The 21,742-nt window shown below is 42.0% G+C and overlaps 1 protein-coding gene across 2 annotated transcripts in view; it reads left to right on the top strand.

Annotated features, from left to right (window-relative positions):
• ISL2 (ISL LIM homeobox 2) overlaps positions 1-21,742 on the top strand; it is a 92,575-nt gene that overhangs the window by 17,779 nt on the left and 53,054 nt on the right. For both annotated transcript variants that reach the window (XM_069222026.1, XM_069222027.1), the window contains exon 4: positions 8,499-8,782. In XM_069222026.1, coding sequence (XP_069078127.1) covers positions 8,499-8,782 — 284 coding nt within the window. The remainder of the gene's footprint in view (positions 1-8,498; positions 8,783-21,742) is intronic.

The raw sequence follows: 21,742 nt of genomic DNA, 5'->3' as shown, positions 1-21,742 counted from the left end.
TCCTTTCTCCTCTTCTAGAAATGTTAATTTTTAAGGGTACCTTGGCATTGAGATTGCCCGCTTGTGAGTTAGGGCCATATGTACTAAAGCATTTTCCCATAGACACAGAATGGGTAAAACCCTTTGATACATCTGGCCCTTAGTTCCTATCTCTTTACTAGGGTTACTTGTTTAGTCTTCAATTTACTGTTGGAGAAGAGTATTTGCGCCACTTTCCTTGATGTGGTACCTGGACTTAAAAATGCCGCCAGTATCTCACACGTTGTGTCATGCACCCATGTCCTGGACGGTTGTGTGTGCGGAACTGGAGTTTCCAGGCTTGAGTAGGAGTTTTGTTCAATTCCCCATACTCTTTTTGTCAGGTTTGGCTACAGATTTCGTTACCTCGCCAGCGTCGTGTAATCAAAATAATTTTTAGTTAAAAAACGAATATAGGCATAGATAGAGGGGCTTTCGGTCACCCACTTTCATCAGATGGTCTGTATGGCTGTCATTCATGTTCTGCTTCCACCCAACACAGCATACATTGCAGACAATGGTTCACCCTACTTCAGACATTGGCTCTCTTGCACTATGATTGATTGATTTTTCCTATGCACTTCTACTTACAAAAAATGCACTTCTAAGCCAGGGCTGGTAGGTTAATACTTTGCCACAGTTTTTTCCTCTGCAGGCTATAGCCTTTACATTTTTTTTAGCCATTATTTAGTTTAAACTATGCCTTCAGATTACAGTAATTCAAAGCCTAAAGCACCATTTGTTTGTCTCCCTAAGAAGCATAATTTCCTTTGATGTGCATTAAAACTTAAAAGGCTTTTTATATATGTTCTAAGTACTCTTTCCTCAAAGGAAGCAGCAGCACTTTTTTATTAAAATTCTGTACAATGGCTATTTGTTTTATTTAAAAATGTTATTGCAAGCATATGCCCACAACATTTAGGCAGCATGTTTTCCTTTTTTCGTTTTTATTTTTTTATTTTTCTAGCATATACTTGCAATTAAAGAAACAAACAGCCATTAAGCAGCTTTCCAAGGCAAAACCTTTTGGTTTTGCCAATGACTGTTTTAAATTAGAACCCGCATTTCACACGAACTAGCAGAGAATACATTGTATGTTTTTCTTTCTGTCGTTAACTTCCTGTTGAAAAGTTTCGGGTAATTTTATTTTTAGCCCAAGATTAAGAGTTCGTGGTGTGCTTGGTTTCTGCATTTTAAGAAATTATTTAAATTTGTTTTTTATTCAGTTTTTGGATTACGTATATTTAGAATAAGATATAAAACCAGACACTCCTCTCGCATTTGTAAGTGAGTGATATCCTTGCTGAGCAAGGTTGATCTTAGAGTGCATCCTTTCCTCGGCTCTCTAGAGACGCATTGATGAGTCTATGTGAAATTCAAGTGTGCAGCGCCCATCTGAAGGCCCCCTCACTCCCCTGGACTCTAGGAGTGGCCCCATATTTTTCTCCTGTCACAGATTTGTGGCCCATTCACAAGCCACAGATTTTTGGTCCATTGAGAAAAGGTGGCCACAACAAAAATGTTCAAGTCGCAGTACCTAATCAGAAAGCAAGGGTCTACCGACCCATTAAAAACACTAAGCATCACATATAATTTAAGTAAAACAGTACAAATGCAGGTGTTTTTAAATCAGCTACAGAAACACTTTTTATTAGTTTTAATGTAAATCTCAGGAAAATAGAATTCTTATTGGCACAAAAAAGTTATCTGAACTATGGTATAAAAAAGGATAAATAATCGAAAGAAAAAGCACTGCCAAAGAAAAGTGTTGGTCCGCCAGTCCTGGCACTAAAGTGGATGTGCGCAAGTGGTCGTGAAATCTGTCACTCACAGTGAGAGAGAGCCAGTGGTTGAAGGAGGGTATCCATTGCCATATGCTTCATTCAGTGGTATGCAAATGTAAAATGTGAATTGGAACTGAACAGACCAATGGATGAAAATGGTGACCGCAAATTCCTCTATGTATATTTGTATGTATGTGTGTATGTGTGTGTGTGTGTGTGTGTGTGTGTGTATATATATATATATATATATATATATATATATATATATATATATATACACACACATACTGAAATAACCAAAGTTTTAAGGGACGTTACAGTTAGGAAACAGAATTTTAAAAAAAACCTTAGAATTTCACTGAAAAAAACAAAGGTTACAGGGACGTTATAGTTAGGTTCTGAATTTACTTGTACAAAACCGTAAAAATTCAGCAGTTATAGGTACCTCAGCTAACTATAACTGGCGCTCCCGTAATGCACTGCTTATGACCTCACATATTACATCACTCGTGACATGGTCAGTGACATCACTGATGACACCACTGATGACATCCCAATCATTGGAAAATTTTGTGAAGATTTGTCAACCGGTGCCAAAGATCCAGCAAGTCAAGAAACACTTTTTCTATGGAAGCATGGTCCTATCTATAACTACCTGCTGGCGACCGCCACTAGCTAATATACTAATATATAACTAAAATTGTCTCTAGGCCATAGTTAAAAAAAACCTGTGCTGAGTAGAGTCCTAGCTGTATGCCAAGTGCAGCATAATTCTTTTAAACGTTTTCACCTTAGTGCATAGCAAAAATCCCTACTTCTACTTGTGGTTCTCTGGAAATAACTTTGCACCCTCCCCACAGCCAATCTGCAGAAAATGTGTAACAAAGTAAATTAGCATGCCAGATATGTGCAGATTGTGAAACAATGCCAAAATCATAGTGCAAACGCAGAACACATGCTATTTACATCTACATCTATATAAATTTAGATAAAAAAAGAATATCTTTACCCGGAGTGATGAATGCTCGCGCTCTACTTTGGGAAATAAGGCAATAATAAATAATTGTATATATATCTCATCTTTAATCTTCTTCCTGCAAATTAGAAGAGGGGGGGCACAGTAGTTAGCTCCCTAGTGTGATATATATATATATATATATATATATATATATATATATATATATATATATATATATATATTTATAGCCCGGTGGCAGTTGCCAGTTGTTAGAGCAGTGTTTCCATAGGAATTTAATTTTTGGTTGCTAATAACTTTGGCACCGTTTGATGAATCTCCACAAAGCTTTCAGAAAAAGTGCTCTTTTTTTACCAAGGTGGTGCACTGATGTGAGCAGGGATACAGATCAAGATATTGTTCCCTCCCAGAGGGAGCAGCATAGTTAGGTACTACCTCTAGGTGAGAGCAATGTGGGCTCCCATATCATGTGAGGAGCCAGCTGGGGCCATGGGGCTCCCCCATGGCCTCCAACATTGTGTATGGTGAGTTCCCCTGGTGGGCACCAGGGCATCCACACTGAAATAATGAGGGACACAGGATGGGGTGGGCCAAATTAGCCATGGGGAGGGGGGCCATCATTGGATGATGTCTTCTGAGATGTCATCAGTGATGTAATTTGAGTTGTCATCAGTGATGTCATTTGTGAGATCATAAGCTGTGCTTGGCGGGGGCGCAAGTTATAGTTAGCTCAGCTAACTATAACTGATGCATTGCTGTGTTCAAAATGTTAATGTTGTCACTGACATATTCACCTAACTATACGGTTACTTTCATTTTGGGTTTTTTCAGTGAATTTCTAAGGTTTTTCTTTTTTTTAAAAACAAAAACAGATCTTTTTGTCACACCTAACTATAACATCACTTTAACCTTTGGTTGATTTGTTTTTTTTCAGTGAATTATTTATATATATATATATATATATATATATATATATATATATATATATATATATATATATATATATGTGTGTGCACTTAAAAAAACAAAGGTTACAGGGTGTTGTAGTTATGTTCTGAATTTACTCACACAAAACCATAGGAATTTGGTGATTATAGCTAGAGTTATTTCAAGTAACTATAACTTGCACCCTAAGGTAACTATAACCTGCGCCTCCACCATGATTTGGCACCAAGATTTAAACAGGAGGTGGCAGTCACCAGGGCTGCAGGGGGTGGTGCTCAGCAAAATTGCACCAGGGAGGTGGCGGTCGCTGGACTGCAGGTCCCCCCCAAGAAGGGGGCGGTCCCCGAGGCATAAATAAGCCCAGAAGAAGTGGGGCCCTGTGCGCCCCCTCCTTTATTTTTGATATGCCCTTTGGACCTGGCCCACCCACTGGCTTTACTAAAACAAGAGGGGGAGACCATGCTTGTTTTGTTAAAAACATATTTTGCTGCAAATTCATGACTATGTTGCAAATTTGCTGCAAATTTATTTAAAAAAAATGCTTTTTGGGCCCAGGGGTGGGGGGGGGGGGAGGAGGAGGGGAGGTCCCTCTGGGACCCCAGCAGCAGAGCCTAGGGGTCAGGGTGTCCCTACCCTGCCCCTTTTTCTTATTTTTTATCTTTATTTCAGGGACTCAGCTGAAGCAGAGTCCCACGATAGCTGCCAACACTTCCTTGTTCAAGTGTTGGCAGCCAGTCAGATTTCAGCACAAGATCTGGAGTGTTAACAGAGCCTTAGCGTCCCTATATATAAATTTGAATTGTCTTTAATATCTCAAAAACTACTGAACGGATTCAAACCAAATAACAAAAAAGGGTGCTTTCTGGCCCAAGACCTACCTTTCTGCCAAATTTGGTGTAATTTTGTCCAGCGGTTCAGGCTGTAGACCTGTGGAAACCCTATGAGAATTAACATGAGGAAAACACGTTTTGGGACCCCCCCTTTTTCTTGGCTCTTGCTTGATGGATCACCCTGAAACTTTCCAGACAGCAGCTGACGTGAGTGTCAAATTTTTTGGGGGAAATTTGTTGAAGATGCATCAACTGGTGCCTAAGATATAGGCAAGTAAAAAAAAACTTTTTCTATAGAAAGTAGGTCCTAACTATAACTGCCTAGTGGCGATCCTAGATATGTCTGTACTTGCTAGTAAACTGGCCTGCAGGGAAATAAGAGGATACAATGAAATGTCAGCATGCAAGGCTCTGGCCTGGTATGCATCTGATTTGCCCGATCACCGGTAGTCTGCCAGAGGGATCGGTGATGGTTGGAAAAATCTTATGCTTTCCCTGTAGACCAGATTTCCTAAATTTCTTGTGGTCACATTTAAAAAAAAGAGACTGCCATCATAATGGACCCGAAAATTGGCTAAGGAAGGTTTATTTATTCATTAATCATGCAAACCATACCTAGCGGGGCAGCAAAGCACTTTACAGATAGCAAAAGTATAACCAAGTATGAATTAGAAGGTCAGTAATCTAAAAAGAAGACATGTCTCCATAGAATACTCTAGACATCACAGTTTTCTCTAAAACTCAGGTTCCATATGCTAAGTGGCCAAAAGAATGGTTCCTGTAAGATTTGATACATGGGGCCATGCATCAATACAGAATTTGCATCCTTAAAGTAGCTCTATGTGAAAGAAACAACATTTGTTAGATAAACCTTTAGTCATTTTATCAGCATTCAAGGTGTGAACCGATTAGCTTCAGACATTCCCCTTTAGAAGAGGCATTGGAAGAGCCAGGCGTAGAGGTCTCTCTTAAAGGTGCTATTTGAAGGGATCATCTTAATAGAGGAGGTACATAGTTCCAGACTCTGGGTTCCTTTCCGTGATAAAGTTTGACGGCTGGTGCTTCCAGGAGGAGAGAGTCTGCATTTCGGAGTGAATTTGAGTCACCTGTGATGACCAGTGTGCAGGCTAGATGTTTGGGACAGCCCTTCTGCATAGCTATATGGACAATGCAAGCTTGTTTGAATAAAAGTATTACATCTATGGGAAGGTAGTTGAGTAAAAAGAGTATTAGAGTAATATGGTCAGATCTTCTGGTGCCAGACATCAGATGAGCTGCAGCGTTAAGGGTACCACAGTTAGTTTTGAAGTCACCTACTGGACTTCATTCCTCCGAGAATTTTGATTGGGTAATGTGCACTTCTAGCCTGGGCCTTAATGTGGACAATCATTTTGTGTTTTTGTTGAGATCTATTGATTTAGCAGTTTCAACAACAGACAGCTTGCAGTCCAGCTTGTGTGTTTCACCCACCCAGGCTTTCAAGGGAGAAACGAAGAGCAACGCAGAGTCCAGGGACCTCAGCTCAGGTGATGAGGTGACATCCAGGACTGGATGATGCCAAGTTCAAAATGTCCTCTGGAGAAGTGACTTAGGTGAAGCTGCCTGTCATCAGCGTAGAGGTAAAACGAGAGGATTGAACAGTGCAGGAGGGAGCAGGGGGGCACCATGTACAGATTAAAGAGGGTTGGAAACAGAATAGGTCATTGGGGACCCCCTGTAGATTGGGGAAAGGGTCAAATGTATGTAGCCAGTTTTATTTGCTGGGATTGGTTGGTCAAGTACGATTCAGACCACCTCAGGACCATGCTGCAGATTCCCATTCGCAGTCCCGCCGCAGTTGAGGTGGCTGGGTAGAAAGTCATTCATGCTCTAACCGTTTCCAAACCATGACCCTGCTCTTTACAGCTGTAATCTAAAGAATTCAGGCAGACTTCCTAAGTGTTCACTCGGCTGAAGGCATTTGGAACCAAACACATTACTTAAGGCTCCCAGCCCACTCCAAACAGGCTTTAAGTTAATAACACGTGAAATATTGAGTCAACAAATATTGGACTTATCAAAATATTAACTTTGCCCAAGAGTATGAATATTGTACTGTCCAGCTGTAGGCAAGAATATAAATAGACACCATATACCACAGTGGTGTCAATTCTCTTTTGCCCTAAGGACAACATGTATTTTGATGATTCCGAATTTCTACCTGTGGTTACCCGGCCATGTGAAGGAGGGATTGAGGTCATAGCGTTCGTTAGGTCAAAAACAAAAAATGCTACTAATAAATGGGAAACGATGAAGTGAGACTGAGTGCAGGATTGGATGATTTGTATTAATGTGTCAAAAGATCAGGTGTCAGTGTGCAAACCCTAGCGCCTGGTGGGAAGGCGGTTTCATTACGTGCTTTACCCTGCTATCTGAGTCTCCACTTGGACTGGTTGGTGCTACAAAGTTGTGGTTCCTCAAGAAGCATTTCCACCCCATGGCTCAAAGCTTGTGCCCATATTCTGGGATGTGATTTCTTGATGAAGGATCGTAGGGCTGTGGGGATGTGTAGATGTTTATGCAGAGTCTGTTATTTCTCTAGTAGTTTTCCATGTCTGCTTTCTCACAGAGGTCATTTAGGGGTCTCCAGGGGTCGCAGCTGCAGCTTGCCTCTTGCGACCCCTGGCACTGACTTTGCAACCCCTGCCTCAGAGGTGGCAAAATCAGTGCCAGGAACACAAGGGCAGCTAGTCCTTATGGTCATGGGTTGGGACTCAAATTTCCTTCTTTTCTGTCACATTTTTATACACTAATAGTGAATAATATTATAATATTTTATTATTCACTATTAGTGTGATAAAGAATGCATGACAGTTGGAATATGACCCTACAATGCAGCTGAGGTATGTGAAAAATGCATCAAAAAGCATTGTGTGTGCGTGCTTGCCGTGAGACTGTTTATGTGAGAGCAAGTATGTGTATGTGCGAATTTATAAGGAAAGGTTAAACGGTGTATGATGTCACTTCCGCTACCCCTGGCATTGTGGTGAACTGATATTCATGACAGAGGTCTTTTTTAATATTGGTGTTGATTTCACGGAATGAGCAGAGGTTCCAGTGACATGTGTTTTGTATCCCTCCCGGCATGAACCATAGATGCAGGTGACATTTTCAACAAATCCTGCCTACCATTGTAGGTTATTCATAGTAATTTTCTGAGCAGTGTTTCCAAAATAGTCATTATCTAGGATGCCTTAGGGCACTGTCAGGTAACAACAGTGTACACCCGGAATCCCAGAAATCCACAGACTTGTCTCCAGTTCTTCTTCGGTTGAACCCTTGGTCATCTCTATGGCAAGGAAAATATATACTGCAGCCTAGCAAATCAGTACCTCGGCCATCTATCTGTACTCCATGCAAGCAACAAAATGTTTCCCAAAGTGCCCCGTGGAGAAATATCACTTTGTCTTGAATGGCAAAACCTTAAACTCCCTATAGCTAGCACCAGACCTAGTTTACCAATGTGACATAATTCGAAATTCATGTTTTGCAAAGCACCAATTAAACCTTCATGTTTACATTTCTACAAACGTACTACAACGTCAGCTTTTACAATTAATAACTTTATTGTCTAAAACTTACTTGTGCTGGTTAAACAAGAGCTTATGTTTTTTAGGGCATGCACTTTATTCCACAGATATGTTGAGAGGGATGTATATTACATTAATGATATGTAGAAGCCTGTGCCCTGCTTCTATGTCTTGTTACAATCCTCCTGTGTTAGAAGTGACTGTTTTGATCATTACAAAACTACATGATTCATAAAAGAATATCTTAAATTATTTAAAACCCCATATTGCGCAATTCCTAGGGTGATCACATACGGACTGCTTACCGTGTTAGTGTTTCCTTCTGAATCCTCCTCTTGCTCTTCTTGTTCTCTTTCCTCTCTATGGACAATTGTAGACTCGGTGTCAGGCCGACAGACCTCCCTGCGGCCGCACGCCCACAAGCAGGCAGAGAAGACCACGCGGGTGCGGACAGTGCTGAACGAGAAGCAGCTACACACGTTGCGCACCTGCTACGCTGCCAACCCTCGGCCGGATGCACTAATGAAGGAGCAGCTGGTGGAGATGACTGGTCTCAGCCCCCGCGTCATCCGTGTCTGGTTCCAGAACAAGCGCTGCAAGGACAAGAAGAAGACCATCCTCATGAAGCAGCTCCAGCAGCAGCAGCACAGCGACAAGACGGTAAGCTGGGCCTTAAGGCCCACACTGGTGCATGGGGAACACTTGCCATGCAATATTGATCTCCTGTGCAGCAGACTGAGTGCCAGAAGTACATACTGGAGAAGGCGAATGTTATGTAGAGATGAGTGGCGAGGGGAATTACTTGACAGTTCTGACCTCACAGGAGATTACTGAGGGAAACCAGGACGAGAAGAGTCTGAGCTTGTGTGGAAATGATTGAGGCTAAGAAATACTGATTACGTCTGAGGTCTCGTGGAGGTAGTTAATACTTAAAGGTATTGGGCAAGACTGAGGTCACGTGAGGTGATTGAGGGCAAATATATACTGAGTGAGACAGAAGTCACATTGAGGTGTTTGAAGGCAAGAGCTTTGGCCGTGACAGAGATCATGTAGAGATCATTGAAAACAGGAATATTTGATAGGACTAAGGGAATCAAAAAACAGCTGAAGCAAGATGCATTGGACAGGACCAAGGTCTTGTAGAACAGGCTGGAGGCAAGCCTTACTTCACAAGATGGAGGCCGTTCAAGGACTGGATACCAAACATTTGATGGGAAGACTAACAGATATCAAGATAGTAGAGGTAAGATTGAGTCTGTACAGAAGAAGATTGAGCACAGTAAAAGGCAGGATTTCGTTTAGGGGAACATTGAGGGCAGTGGAAATGAGGCAGGTTTGAAGTCATGGAGATGATTGAATGCGGCCAGTATCAACTAAGATTGCGCTCACGTGGACCCTTGGGGACAGTCAGCATTACACAGGTTTGAGGGCACGGAGATGACAGATAATAGCTAATATCAGGTACCATTGATGCCTTGGAGAACCTTGAGGCAGAGTGAATTAGGCAGATTTGAGTTCATGGAGATGATTGTGAGTGGCTAGAATCAACTAAGATTGAGATCATGGAGAACATTGAGAGCAGTTCTCAGGCATCTCCATGACCACAGGTTTGAGACCAAGGAGATGTTTGTGAGCCTTTAGCATCAGGCAAGTAGGTTTGAGTTATTGGAGATGATTGTGAGTGGTTAGAATCCACTAAGATTGAGGCAAGGAGACCTCTGAGGGCAGCCAGCTTTACACATGTTTTAGGGCATTAGTGGCCAGCGAGAATAAAGACCTTGGAAAGCTCGAGGCTGGCTACTGTCAGGCAGGTTTCCAACATACACAGAGGGTTTATGGCGATTAGTCTCAGGTATATTGTATTTTGAGGACAATGGACTTATACAGAGTTGAGGTCAGATGAGGGGTATTATTACTTAGGTAGATTTGAGGTATTCTGGAGGTGATCTAGAGTCATTGGTGTCAGTTACCCATTTGTCAATCTGGTTTGGGGTGCAAGAAGGGCTTCACTAAACAGAGGTAGGCAGAAGAAAGTACAGGACTGTGTTTATCGGGCAGAAAAGAGGTCACTTGGAGTTGGAAGACATTCAGCGAGTCACTGGACAGAAAACTGTTTGTGCTCATAAAATTGTACTGTGATGACATGTTGAACCGTGACTTATGATTTTGTTTTCTAAGTGCAGGCACTCTTTCATGTAAATTGTGTGGATGATTGAATTAATAATTCCCGGAGGAATCGGAGAAATATGTAGGCATCTCAGAGGAAAAAGGATATTTTCTGGACAGCATATGGAGATAAATGTAATTCAACATGCTGTAGAATTTATAACGTGCCAGAGCCAGACATTGTTTTTATTACCCGTGTGTCCTCTTAAGATGGATTTGTTTTTTAAATCTGTCTCCACTGCTAGAAAAAGACAGCACATTTTCTTGTGCATCATCCATTAAAAACAAAAATACTATAATACGTGTCTACTTTAGGACACGCTCCATCAATTTAGAAGTGGCAACTTTGATCAGATTGCTTAAAGGCAGAAGGCGTAATGACGTAATATTTCTAAAGATATAATTAGGCGTCAACCTTGTTGGGAGAATAGAAATCGAATTAGGCAAAACCTTTATTCTAGATTTGCAGTGTTGAACGTTAAATAAAACTGGCCACAGTCCGATTAAGCATAAACCCAGAATCCATCCATCAGAACGCCCAATTTCTGTGCAGGGTTATACCAACAGTAGTGACCTAAGGCTTGGTGAGACGAAAGTCTGTAAACAAATTCGCCAACAAGGGCATTAACTTTAACAACATAGGTGCCCCTGTGGACATATTTGATTCAGCGCTTATTCCATTTAGTTGGATAGAACCGTCTCCCATTGTAGATCTATTCTTAAAGCCCACAACTCCTCTGCTTCCATTTTAAAGTCGGGGCCCTCATTTCCAATAGATTTTGCACCTATTCACGGTGTTGCAAAGCGGCATAAACCGCCGCACCAGCAGACCATCAGGCGCAAAAACTAGTTTGCACCGAACGTTTACCAAAATCGGCTAAAATCGGTATGCACTGCGAAGCGCTAGTCGCGCTATAACATATTCAAATGTGGCAAGCTGGGGCACAAACAGCGCTAACAAGGAGCGAGTGGAAAACTGCATCATATTCTAACTTGAAATGACATTTTACACGGCTTGACTTTGGGTGCTTGTCCTCTTGTGGAAATTTGCTCTGGGGAGATTATCTCGACTACAAATGTCATGGAAGGCACTGTTGAGTTAGCTTGGCGCCATGGCACAATGCACAGCGTCATGCTAGAACAGCTTTTTAGTGCCAGAAGGATCGGTGCTGTCTTTGCCACACGACTCTCGCTAAATTTGGAGCACATCATTTTTTCTTATTCGTGCAATGTAGCACTGCTGATGTTCGCACAGCTTCAAGGCTCTGTGCATGTTAGTTAATCTAGGCCTCTGGTATTTCTGGAGCTGAAAATCTGCCTTCATAGAACAAGCCATTAACATGACGGATATGTTAGTCATTTCAGCTGAAATGCATTCTGGTCTCAATGTGTTTGGGTCAGACGAGGTACTTCAAACCAAGCCCCGGTCGGTGCAGTCCTGCAGCGCGTGACAAGGACATAGTATATGATATTCACTCACAGCCTCCAAATGGTGTCCATCTATTGGTCACCGTCTCATGCTGCTCAGCCTATGGTGACTGATTCTTTTGGACAGTTAAGTCACTCTGTTGGGTGTTTGGCCACCCATATCTCAGTCACTGGATGTATTGGGTACAAATCTTATTAAATGTGCTTAGTTTCACTCTGGAAATAGAAGGACCATCAGTACTGAACAGTACTATCATAACACCATAGAAACTTCACAGCCTTCCTACCAGGGAAACACAAACACCAAGGAAACATGGCCTCTATGACACCATGGAAATAGCATGACCATGGAAGCAGGGCCACCATAACGACAAGAAACCAGAAATACCAAGGAAGTACCATCATTATGGGACCAGGGCTGCCAGGTAAACAGGACTACCATGGCACAAAGGGAAATCAATCACCATGGGAACACCGTACCATCATAGAAATTGGCGTTAGCGCACATCACAAAAATATCAAGATTGCTGTGATATCATGGAAGTGGAAGGGCTTTTGTCACTTCATGGACTATAACAACATGTAAAAGTAAGGACAATATGACATCATGAATAGACATGTATGACATCATGGAAGTCGAAAAACCAACATGACAACATGATTATAGAAGGATCACAGTGACATGAAGATGGAAGGACCTTCATGACATAGTAGAAATGAAGGGGCCTTATGACGCCATGGAGATGAAAGGATCCAGTGTTAAATTATGGGAAGGAGAGATCCCCATAACATCACGAGCAAGAAAAGACCACTATGACTTCACAGGCATAGATTTCTAGAACACCATGAAGATTGAAGGACTAACCTGGCAGAATGAAAATGGAAGGACCACTATCACGCCAGGATCACTGTGACATCATAGATGGACGAACTACCATAATACAATGGACATGCAAAGACTTCCGAGACACCAGGGCCATTGTCACATCATGGTAATGGGAAGGCCATTGTGACCTCATCAAAATGGAAGGGCAACCGCGACACCATGACCTATGAATGGAAAAACCGCCATGGTATCATAAATAGACTTGAATGGTGTCATGTAAATGAAAGCACCACTGTGATATCTTTAATACAGAAAGACAATTATGACATCATGAAAATAGAGGGGTCACTTGACACAATGAAAATAGAAGGCTTGTAGTGACACCTCGAAAATGGAAGGATCCCTGTTTAAAAATGTGGCTGTGAGGATCACTGTTACATCATGCATTGGGAAGGACTACCATGACATCATGGAAGGAGCAGCAGGACATCTGTAGTAGGTAAGCCATCATAGCTCAGAAGAAAGAACCACCTCGGCATAAAAGAAATGAAAGCAGTACCCTGACAAATGAAAGAGGAAGGACCGCCATGACATCATGGGACTGAAAGGATCACAGTGACATCATAGATATGGGAAGACCACAGCGGCATTTTGAAAAATGTTGGACCATTGTAATACCAAGGTGATATTGCGAGAGCCTCGATGTTATTGATCTGAATGGACTGTCAGAGGTCCGTGGAAACTTAAGTGCCACAATGGCATCATTGAAATCAGTCTTTTAAATGTGCAGGTACTGTCCAGTACTGAGTACCTGCACTTCTTTAATTTGAAAGGGAGAGTACAGAGAGTACCTGCACTTCTTTAATTTGAAAGGGAGAGTGCCTGCACTTCTTTAATTTGAAAGGGAGAGTGCCTGCTACCTGCACTTCTTTAATTTGAAAGGGAGGGTGCCTGCACTTCGCAGCACTGCTGCAATACATTTAATGGAAGAGTAACAGCACTTCACAGCAGCAAACAGGTAGAGTGAGCAACTGTACTTCTATATTTCCATTTAAAGCACTGATTGACATGGAAGAACTGTGTGAATTTGTGGATTTGGAAGAGCGGTCAGGGTATTGTGGTACTAGAAGGGTGGCAAGTGCCTCATAGCAATAGATGAAGTGAAATGACAGTGAACTAGAAGGGCTGACGTGACATGAAAAAGATCCATCAGATTCCAAGACATCATGGAGGTGGAAGGGTGAATGTGACATCATGAAAGCGAAGAACCCTTATGAGTTCCAGGAAATGACAAGGACATCATGGAAGTACCTAGGTGACATCTTGGAAAAGGAATGCTATGTCCTTCGACTGGCTAAATATAACACTTATTGTACCGTTGTGTATTAATGCACTTAACCAGTGACCACGTTGAAGTATGATAGGCATAGCAGAAATTGGACAGATTTAACATGAAGACACCCTTCCTTAAACAAGCCTGCTAGATTTCTGAAATAGGAAGTTATTAAATAGCCTGAGTACATTAGGTTAAAAATATAAGTCGTTTCGCCTTTGGCTCAATAATGGGAAGAACACTCAAGCGTGGCTCCAATTCTAATCAAAAAGTAAATAATAAAGGGTAAAAGGTCTGGGACAGGAAGAAAGAAATCCCCAAAGCACCAAAGATCATGTAAGAGTGCTTTCAAAGCCAGGCTGTGAGGCTACAGATGCAGGATTCTCTTCGGCCAGAATTAGGCCGGACCTACAGTGAGGGAGGCTCCCTGAGCCAGTGCTTAGTGTGTCAAGCAGTAAGTGGCAGGAACCGAAGGTATGCTCCGAAGCCAGTCCTACAAATATCTGGGGTGCGGAACACAAAGGCTGCACAATCTTGGTTCCACCTCATGCCTCTCTCATCCCCTCCTACGAACTTCACGCCCGTTTAGCGCACTCTTGAGGGTCTTTTTCTTCCTGGCTTTTAACCCTCTCACTGTTTTCCTGTTTTTTTCTAACTCTTTCTTTCCCCCTGTATGTTTGTCTCTCACATACTCTGGGCCAAAGTCTGATGCGTGAAAATAAGTGCTGGTAGAACACACCTGTGGCTCAAACTAAGCACTGGCTGTTTCTGTCGCTTGGAAGGACTGATAGTGAGAGATAGTGAGTGTCATTTCCAGGAATTCATAAGGGATCTTCACTTTCATGATGTCACATTCGCCCTTCCACCTACATGATGTCTTGGAATCTGATGTATCTTTTTCATGTCACGTCAGCCCTTCTAGTTCAATGTCATGACACTTCATCTATCACTATGAGGCAATTGACACCCTTCTATTTCTGCAAACCCCTGACAGCTCTTCCATTTCCACAAAGTCACACGGTTCTTCCATGTCAATCAGTGCTTTAAATGGAAAAATAGAAGTGCAGATGTTCACTCTTTAGAGTACCTGTTTGCTCCTGAGAAGGGCTGGTACTCTTCCATTAACTGCATTGCAGCAGTACTCAGAAGTGTAGGTACTCTCCCTTTCAAATTAAAGAAGTGCATGTATTCAGTACCGGACAGTACCTGCCCATTTAAAAGACTGATTTCAATGTCATTGTGGCACACCTGTGGCTCAAATTAAGCATTGGCTGTCTCTGTCACTAGGGAGGATTGATAGTGAGAGAGGCACCTGCTATTTCTAGTCTGGAGTGACAGTGAGGGATACTCTCACTGTTAAGTTGAACTGGCAGTGAGGGATTTTCGACCTATTGCAAGGCTGTACTGGCAGTGAGGGAGGCTGTCTCTGTTGCTAGGCTGTACTGGCAGTGAGGGAGGCTGTCTCTGTTGCTAGGCTGTACTGGCAGTGAGGGAAGCTGTCTCTGTTGCTAGGCTATTCTTTTTTTTTGACCATTTACCATTTTATTTAATTGTTGTCAGCCTATCCGGCCATAACAATAATACACAATAAGTATCAATCCATCACACGCAATAAAATCACATTAAATAAAACATTGTAAAAAAGGAAAACTATACTTGAGTTTTTGATTTTACGTGGCCCTAGGTGAATCCAATATGCCCTGCAATATCATAAAACTTGATTATTAGCCATTATTGGCATAAGACTCTTTACTTATTCTAAAAACATTATAGATCTAAAATTTAAATATCCTATTCTTGCACTAATCATTTGGGTTCTTGCGATACCTGCCAGCAGTATAATAATAACCCAGGACCTTGCCTGGTTTAATCAGCAACCTTCAGCGATGTCTCATACTAATGATAGCTAGGATAACACAAGTAATTATACTTAGGCCAACTGTGAGTACATTGATGAACGTAACTTCCACGCTTCCAATATATAAGTTGAAACCTTCGCCACAATATGTTTCTCATCTGATCGCATACAAAGCACTTCCGCCTCATTACATTTCCTGATCCCGTATGATCTAAAAAGCGGACGTAAGTACAATTTGCGGAGTTTAAGCGTAAAATGACATAATAAAAGGAAGTGGGATAATGTTTCTTGGCCACCATGAAGGCAAGGACAGCATTCTGATCCGCACTGTGAGACGGCTTGCCATCTGTTAGTCACCGCCATCACTGGTAATGTACCCATACGAAATTTAAAATAGAGAGCCCTTTTTTCTTCCGGATAGATGCAGTCTATGAAAATTGCTGGTTTAAGCTCTTGGTTGAGCAAAATGTACCTCTTGAGTAAAGGGCTAAGTGTCTCACACATACTCTGAGTCTTTTGGTCCCAGTATGCCTTTTTAATGACAGATAAACTGGGCTTTCTGATTTTCTCTGGATGAAGCCAGAGGTCTTCTTGGCCAATAGCAACCAGGGTAGTTGAGATGTGTTTAAACCAAGGCAGTTTTCGGTAATTTTGTAGCTTCATGATGTCCATGAGTGTTTCTCTGTATGGTTTGAGTTCCTCTTTTGCCCAGATACGGATCCAATATCTTATCGGGGCCAGTGCAATGTAATCCTCGACCTTTCTCATTTGTAAATCAGTTCTCAACGCATTCATTGGTGTGGCAGTGCCTAAACAAAGTAATCGGCGTAGGAAATTATTCTCAGTTACTTGTATTAATGGGGTCTTTCTAAATCCCCAAATCTCTGCGCTGTAAAGTGCTGCCGTCCTTGCTTTGGTTTTATAAGCAAGCAGTGCAGAACTCACAGAATGGTTGCCTGTGGCTTTAGCAAATCTAAGTACCGCTCCGGCGTGCTGGGCCAAGGAGATGTTACTTTTGTAGATTTGTGATTTCCATGTCTGTTTTTCGTCCAGTCTGCAACCCAGGTAGTCATAGGTGGTCACTCGAGCCAAGGGCTTGTTGTTTACCCTGAAGGTCGAATGCATCGTTTGTTTTGGGTTGAGAATCATAAACTTTGTTTTCTCCTCATTAATTACCATGCTCCTCGAGGTGCAAAATGATTCGAAACCCCTAAGTAGACGATGCATTGCTATCTCTGTTCTTGCCAGTAATACAGCGTCGTCAGCAAAAAGCAGGATAGGTATACTTTCATTGGCTAGTTTTGGCACATCCAGATTTAATTCCCTCAGATCTTGGCTTACTTTATTTATATAACAGTTAAACAAGGTTGGGGCCAAAACACATCCTTGTTTTACGCCACGCTGGATTGGGATTTCTGCTGTATAATCATTTCTCGTGGAATATCTAACCCTAGCAGTATTCCCTGTGTGCAGTAGAATTAACAGCCTTAGAATTTTCCCCCGTATGCCCATTTCTGACAATAACTGCCATAATGTTTGGCGATTGACGCTGTCAAAAGCTGTTTGAAGATCCACAAAGACCAGATATAATGCACAATCTTTTAGGGTGGCGTATTTCGCGCAGATCATATTCAGCTTAAAAAGTTGATCTATTGTGCTTTGGCCTCTCCTAAAACCAGCTTGGTGTGTCGATATTAAATCTCCATCCTCCAGCCATTGATCTAAACGCAGCTGGATCAATTTGGTGAAGATTTTTCCAACACTGTCAAGCAGTGAGATAGGCCTATAGTTGCACACCAAGTCCCGAGGTCCTTTTTTGTGAATTGGGACAATTATTGATTTCTTCCAAGAGGTCGGAATTACCTCGTGGTGCCAAATACTGTTGAATATGCGTGTTAGAGCAGGCAGCCATAACGTTAACTGATTACGATAAACGTCTGAAGGTATGCCGTCTGGGCCTGCAGCCTTATACGGTTTTTGAAAGAGAATAACTTGTTTAATCTCTTTCTCGCTGAATTCCGGTGTCAGCTCCATTGCACGAGGGATAGAATGGGTTGCTTGCGTGGCATTTGTGCCAAGGAGTTCGTTTGGGACTAATTCATTCTGGGTTCCATTTGACGATCTAATAAACCTTTTTGATGATGCTACATAGGTCGTTTGAAGTGGGACTCCCTTGTTTGATCTTTGGTTACTACCTTCCAGTCCTTGGATGAGGCTGGTTGAGTTATTCATACTCCGAAATGCCGTCTTGGCCTCTTCCTGGTATAAGGCGGTAAAATGCTCTACCCAGAGTTGTGGGTTGATATTCAATTCTAGGTTCTTCGAAGGGCCTTCGCATCCCCATCTGACTATCTCCCAAAACTTTTTGCAGTTTCCTGCCGATATTGCCTGCAGGAGGGATTTCCAGAGCTTATGTGGAAATGTCTTCCTTTTATATCTTAGTAATTTTTTGTACTGTTGCCTGCATTCATAAAAGTATTGCTCATTATGGTTGTTCAGATGGCGATTCTTTAGTGCTTGCAATAGTGTCTTTTTTAGTTTCAAACACTCTTCATCGAACCAGCCCTCCATCGTATTAGGGTTAGTTTGGGGATGCTTAGTTCTTTCCTTTGTTGTTTGTAGTAGCAAGTTGTTAAAATTATCCAGTAGGGGTAAAGCTTCATTAACTGGTAGGTTTAATAATGTACTAAGTGATAGGAACCAGGTTTGACTAGGTACACTCAAATAGGGTTCGTCCACGTTCGACCTTAGTATGTTTTTCCTATTTGGTCTCATGGTTATTGCTAAGCAATTTCCGTTAAGTGGAAACTCAACCTTCCCCAGGCTTGCGTCCGGATGGATTATCTCCATTAGCAATGGGTCGTGGTCACTCTCGATCCTGTCCCTTATTTCCATATCGATAACATAATGCCAGGCTTCGATGTTTATTGCCATATAGTCAATTATACTGTGTCTTTTTCCAGTTCGAAAGGTAGATTTAAAAGTTCTGTCTGAGTTGGTTCTTCCGTTTACTGTGCGAATTCCGCCTTCTATTAATACTTCAAAGATTAGTTCCCCTTTTTTGGAATCTTGGCAATGTTGGATGAGGGGCGTTGGAATATTCCAAGCGTGATCTTCCTCTACTACTTGTTCATCCCAAAGAATAGAATGGGGTTTAGTATTAAAATCGCCACATATTAGAAGAAGGGTTTTACAAAACTGAGGGGGACGGTTATTCGCGTGGCCTAGTGTTGGGTTCCTCCAACCTTTAGATCTTTTATTTGAGATATGATCTTCGAGGAGCCGCACACCAGGCATGACTTGGGCCCGGCTAACGGGAGGGAGGTACACGTTTACTATTTCAAGTGACCACTCCTCATGTTTTACTGCAAGCGTCTGGATTTCCTTGCTTAATATGGCATGGGTTACAGCTGAGTTTCCCAATAGTGAAGTTCTGATCCAAATGGTCAGACCTCCCGATGGTCTTCCTTTTTTTTGTTTGATAGCAGGTATGTAAAAAGTGGAAAACCCGTCTAGGTCAATGACGTTGGTAGACCAAGTTTCTTGGAAGCAGCTGATGTCTTGCTGTTTAATAAATTCAACCCAATCCTTATCTTCCATTTTGCTTTTTAGGCCTGCAATGTTCCAGCTTAAGATTTTTAATGTGGGACTAGTTCTATTTTTTATATTTGAGCTACCCATTTGTTGCTACAAATTTCTAGATGGTTGCTCTTCATCATTCTGCAACTGTGGGGGATTGCCCCTGCTGTTTCTAGGGGAGTTAACAGACAGGCAGAACCTCATATTACTCAGGTTTATTCGTTCAGGGAGTTGTTGTTTGGAACTAATTGCTCCCTGTAGTATCGAACCAGAATTGCCTTCTGCCTCTTGCCTGCCCGACACATTTTGCTTTGGAGCTTTTTCAAGAAATATTGTTGGATATGGTTCCTTTTGTGGAATAGCAGTAGATATTCCCCATGTCTTCATCATGTTAGAACATTTTAGAATCTGATCTACTATCCAAGGTGAAGCCCAGACTGTTTCTGTTGATTCCCCGTTCTCCGATTCTTTCCTTTGCATAAATCTTACTGAGAGGAGGTCTTTAGTTGTTACGTTCTGCAGAGCTGGCAAAGAATTGACCAAATGTAGGATGTTAGTCCTATTTAGAATGTCGTGACTTCCTCTTGAGGAGTACTCGGGAATAAATGTAATTGTGGCGTCAGGCTCTTTAATTATTTCAGTGCGAATCTTGGTTTGCCCGACACCTCCCTGTGACCATCTTCCTTGAGGTTGATTATCTTCCTTTGCTTTATTGTAAATAGTAGCTGCCCAACTAGTCAATGTTCGTTCTACCTGGCCTTTTTCCCTCCCGAGTTGCAACTCTTTGTTCCTAAGTTCATCGTAAGGTTGCCTTTGTGGAGGCCAATTATCCTTTTTTCCTTTAGTTTCCAAGTCAAGCACTGGACGCGGTGGAGCAGGTGGATCAGTAACCCACCCTGGCTGGCTACTAAAGTTGTGGTTTCCAGAGCTAGCCTGAGAGCAGTATTTTACTTTTGACCGAGGTGCGGGAACCGGGGCTATTGTATTATCCACGCACATGGTTTTTCTTGTACTTTGTTCGCTTCTTGTGCATTCTGGGCTCTCTGCCCTTCCGTTTTCACTTTTGCTATTTTCTTGTTCTACCCCCTCGATGATAAAGTTCAGAGACTGCTGACGTTTTCCATTATGGACTCCTACTGTATTTGGATAATGCGCCTGAATTGAGTGATCTCTTTTTATGGCTGGGAGGTGCTTATCAATGCCGGTACTTGATTTTGTTGTCTCTGGGCTCCATTTATGTTGTCCATTGACTAAGGGATCATTTGCCTCATTGATCTCGTGATTTGAACCTGAGTCTTTTTCTGGTCTATTTCCTTTGTCTATGTCGTACCCAGATGCTTGGTAGCCCCTAGGGCCAATGGGGATTCGGTTTATATGAGAATGGTGGGTGCAGCTTTTATCGCACAATAATCCAGGATTTTTATTTATAAAACTAATATCTTTGTCAGTTGGTTTCTCGAGACTCTCGGGCTTGATGCACTGATCTTTAGGCTGCTGTTGAGTAAACTCATCGCCTGTGTTCCTGATCTGCCCTGTTGGGCTTGCCTGTTTCGGCATATTTAAAGCCTTTTTTGCCGATACTTTGTTGTTTCCTCTAGCTTTTTTCCATGTGTATTTCCGTCTACCTGTTTGTTGATGCCCTTTACTCAGAGTCCTTTTTTCTACTGTATTTGAGATTTCGATTGCAGATACAGGACTTTTGTTGATTCTCTCCGTCTTGTCTATGTGGGTTTTTGCGTCTGGGCACTCGTCTCGTCCCGTGCCAAAGGGCCCTTCTTTGTCTTCACTATCTAGTCTTTCAGTTACTCTAGATTCTGTTTTTGCTGACTCGTGATTACACGCCTGTGTGTTATTGAGACTAGATTTGCAATCTTCGATTATGTCTTTGATTACTTTTGGAACTTCCAGTAATTTTTCCAGCAGTGGGCCACAAACTTGCCTGTCCATCATGTCCATTTTTTCAGCCACTGCCTGGTGCAACAGATTTTCCCTTATTACACCCTCTACTAAGGCCATCCTATGATCTATGGTCTGTAATGAGTTAGTAAATTGTTTAGTTAGCTCAAGTTGATCATCAAATTTTTGAGACTGGACCATGATCGTTGTTGCAATTGAGTCCAATGTTGTGCATATAACTTTCATAATGCTTAAAATTGGTTGATCTAATGAGGTATCGTCTCTATTTCCCCAGGTTTGCTCACTTTGCTCATTATTTGTCTGGCCTTCTGAGTTCTTATCGTCCTCTCCTCTATGACCTAGCATTATGCTGCCTTCCAAGAGGTTTAAATCTTCCAATGTTATACTGTTTAATTGGGGCTCTATACTACCAATTACGAAGTTGTCAGGCGAGGAGAGCTCCAGACTAAAAGAACTATGATCAAATCTGCTCAACGTTAGGTTCGTTTTTACAGTTTGGCTCCCATGGTGAAG

This window comes from Pleurodeles waltl, chromosome 3_1 (genome assembly GCF_031143425.1).
Source record: "Pleurodeles waltl isolate 20211129_DDA chromosome 3_1, aPleWal1.hap1.20221129, whole genome shotgun sequence".
Taxonomy (NCBI): domain Eukaryota; kingdom Metazoa; phylum Chordata; class Amphibia; order Caudata; family Salamandridae; genus Pleurodeles; species Pleurodeles waltl.
The sequence above is the reverse complement of the archived record's forward strand: the minus strand, read 5'-3'. Positions and strand labels throughout refer to the sequence as shown.